At 40.4% G+C, this 2,617-nt stretch overlaps 1 protein-coding gene across 1 annotated transcript in view; it reads left to right on the plus strand.

Moving 5' to 3' along the window:
- Positions 1-543, plus strand: part of LOC119409111 (myozenin-2) — a 31,101-nt gene extending 30,558 nt beyond the window's left edge. The window contains exon 6 of the mRNA XM_037675981.1: positions 260-543. Coding sequence (XP_037531909.1) covers positions 260-485 — 226 coding nt within the window. The 3' untranslated portion in view covers positions 486-543. The remainder of the gene's footprint in view (positions 1-259) is intronic.
- The last annotated feature ends 2,074 nt before the right edge of the window (positions 544-2,617 follow it).

Here is a 2,617-nt window from a genome sequence, read left to right on the forward strand (position 1 = left end):
AAATGTAAAACCCAAGTACAAGTTTAATGGTTATCTATTGTATGTATGCATTTTGGCTTTCTGTTTTTGCAGTAAGTTATGTGGTCTACAAACCCTGAAAAGACAAAGAAATATAGTTCTTTCTTGGTCCTTTCTTTCAATGATTCACTCCCACCGTATATCTCCAGGTCAAATCTTGACTTTAACTAGTTGCATCACTTCAGTTTCCCTCATTAGCACATGACAGCCGCTGTTAACGCTGTCTCTCTGTCACTTTCAGGGTGGCAATGCCTTTTGGTGGGTTCAACAAGGCACCGAGACATACGCCTGTCACGCCCCTCCAGGTTGAGTCCCTCTCGGAAGTGCCGCCGCTCCAGGAGGATGGTTCCGTTAATAGGCCCTCCTTCAACAGAGCAGCTTTGGGATGGGTTTCGACGAGTGGTCCTGTCGCACTTCCAGCTGCTTCGCTCGAACTGGTGGTCATCCCTGAATCAGAGGACCTTTGAACCCCTGAAGAATCGCACAGGGATGCTTCACCAAAGGTTGTTATAATGAATTTGAGCAAGAGAGATGTTGAAGAAGAAGTGCTTTGTTGGATAGTAGTTCAGGTTATCATTGCTTTTCCCCCCTTCTTTTTCTGCATTGTTAACGTTTGCACTAAAGGTAAAATAATATATAACATTGTACAGTAATGTTTATTCATGTGCATAAGTGTGTTTAACCTTGCAGTTGCAATGTTTTTGCTCAATAAAGTGGTGCAGATTGCATCTCTTTTTTTATTTTCTTTTGATTTCAGGCCTCTGACTTTGTTTCTGAGATCAGTTTTCTTCAGGCAAATATTCTAGGCACGAATATTTCCAGGGATGTCCTGATCGAGATTTGTGTCATGGAAGATTCAAGCAGGAGCAGAAAAAAGCATGACACCAGTCTTTGACACATGTACCAAAATTATTTTCTTAGTAGAGGAATGAATGTTTCAAGAAGTCTTTTCCAGCCTTTTTTTAAAAGATCTTATTCCGTTCATGTGAGTAAACTCAATCCACAAGTTAAATCCACTTTTTTAACCACAGCTTTAGATTTGATATCTGGAGCATGAAGTTGTACATGTAGGCGTAGATTTGTCCTGTGTGCGTACTTTACAGCACAAACTGGACCAATTAAAATGTGGAAGGATGACCCACACCAGTGCGTCATGTATAAAGAACACTTTAGCAAAGTGTTGGATATTAGTCATGTGCAACTGTGGTCTGTAAACAAATAAAGTAATGTTATTACATTAGCAGTTTTCTTCTGGCAACTCATTTGACTCTTACACATTGAAAATAGCTAGTTAGCTAGAAGCTACAAAGTGAATTATTGCCATCTTAAAACAACTTCAGTCTCAAAAATGCCATGCAGTTCACGTGAATGCCATTTCATGTACTTGTACACGACATTGCGTTCACATTAAACTGGTATTTACGAAGGATTCAATTATATTTTGCCAGGGAAAATAGTGGCAGCTAGCCGCTAGCTGTAGCCCTTCCAATGCAGCCTGTGGCGCTCCCAGCAGGAATATCTTATTATTTCTGCCAGAATAATTATGTCATATGAAACAGATGGCTGTGTAAAGGTTTATAAACGGTGTTTCTCAAAATTACTATGGTTTGGAGATTTTGAGTTGTTTCAGCGCAGCAGCAAACGTTGGTCTTGGCTCTGTTTGGACGAAGTGTTAGCTCGTTAATCTAGCCAAGATTAATTGTTTTCTCTCAACTGAAATCTACAGCAGGTAAGATATTAACTGTTTATACTCTTTCAACATAAACCTTTTAAACAATTTGAACTTTTGCATCAAGTCTTGTCAGGCTGTTGATTTTCGGTCATCCAGGACATGTAAGAATTTTGTTGCCATTTTCCAGTAAAGGCAACAGGAAGTCTGCTTTTTTTCTAAAATATGTTTTGCTTCTCATTTGAGGAGATTTCCCAGTTCAGACTTCAAACCCAATGCAGCACAGAAAAGCCTGCTCTTTGGGGCAAAGATAAACGGTCCAACAACATGTTCTGAAGAAAACCAACACTTTTGAGGGCAATAATGTTCACATTTTCATCAAAGAAGATCAATGGTTGTAGAGGCGGTGAAGGAAGCCGTTTACGCCACACAAGAAATACCAGCTTCAAACAGGAGAGAGGACCTCAGCTCCTACAGTCCAGTTTTGCACAAATTCACACTTTCATGTTCATGACCAAAATATCTCTCATGTGCACCAGGCTAACAAAGACCCTAATGACCCTCATAAGGGCAGGGAGGGAGTGGGAATTGAATTACCATATTTTTCGCCCTATAAGTTGCGTTTTTTGCATAATTTGCATACCCTGCGACTTATATGCCGAAGCAACATATTTATGGATTTTTTCCCATATTTATAAACCAATTTTTGGCTGATATATGACCGTTTTCATTCATTCTGACTGAAAATATTGAACACTACCATTTTCAGCCACTAGGTGGCACTCAAGTCGTATGGCATGCCATTGTGTCATGTAATAGGTAAAAGTGGCTATTAATGACACAATTGGCTGGCCACAGCCTGCCACCTTCGTTCAGCTCGCTTGGCGCAACCGTCAAATCAGCTTCATTTTGCTGCACCGCCCCGGCGAA

This window comes from Nematolebias whitei, chromosome 1 (genome assembly GCF_014905685.2).
Source record: "Nematolebias whitei isolate Nwh7 chromosome 1, NemWhi1, whole genome shotgun sequence".
Lineage (NCBI taxonomy): Eukaryota > Metazoa > Chordata > Actinopteri > Cyprinodontiformes > Rivulidae > Nematolebias > Nematolebias whitei.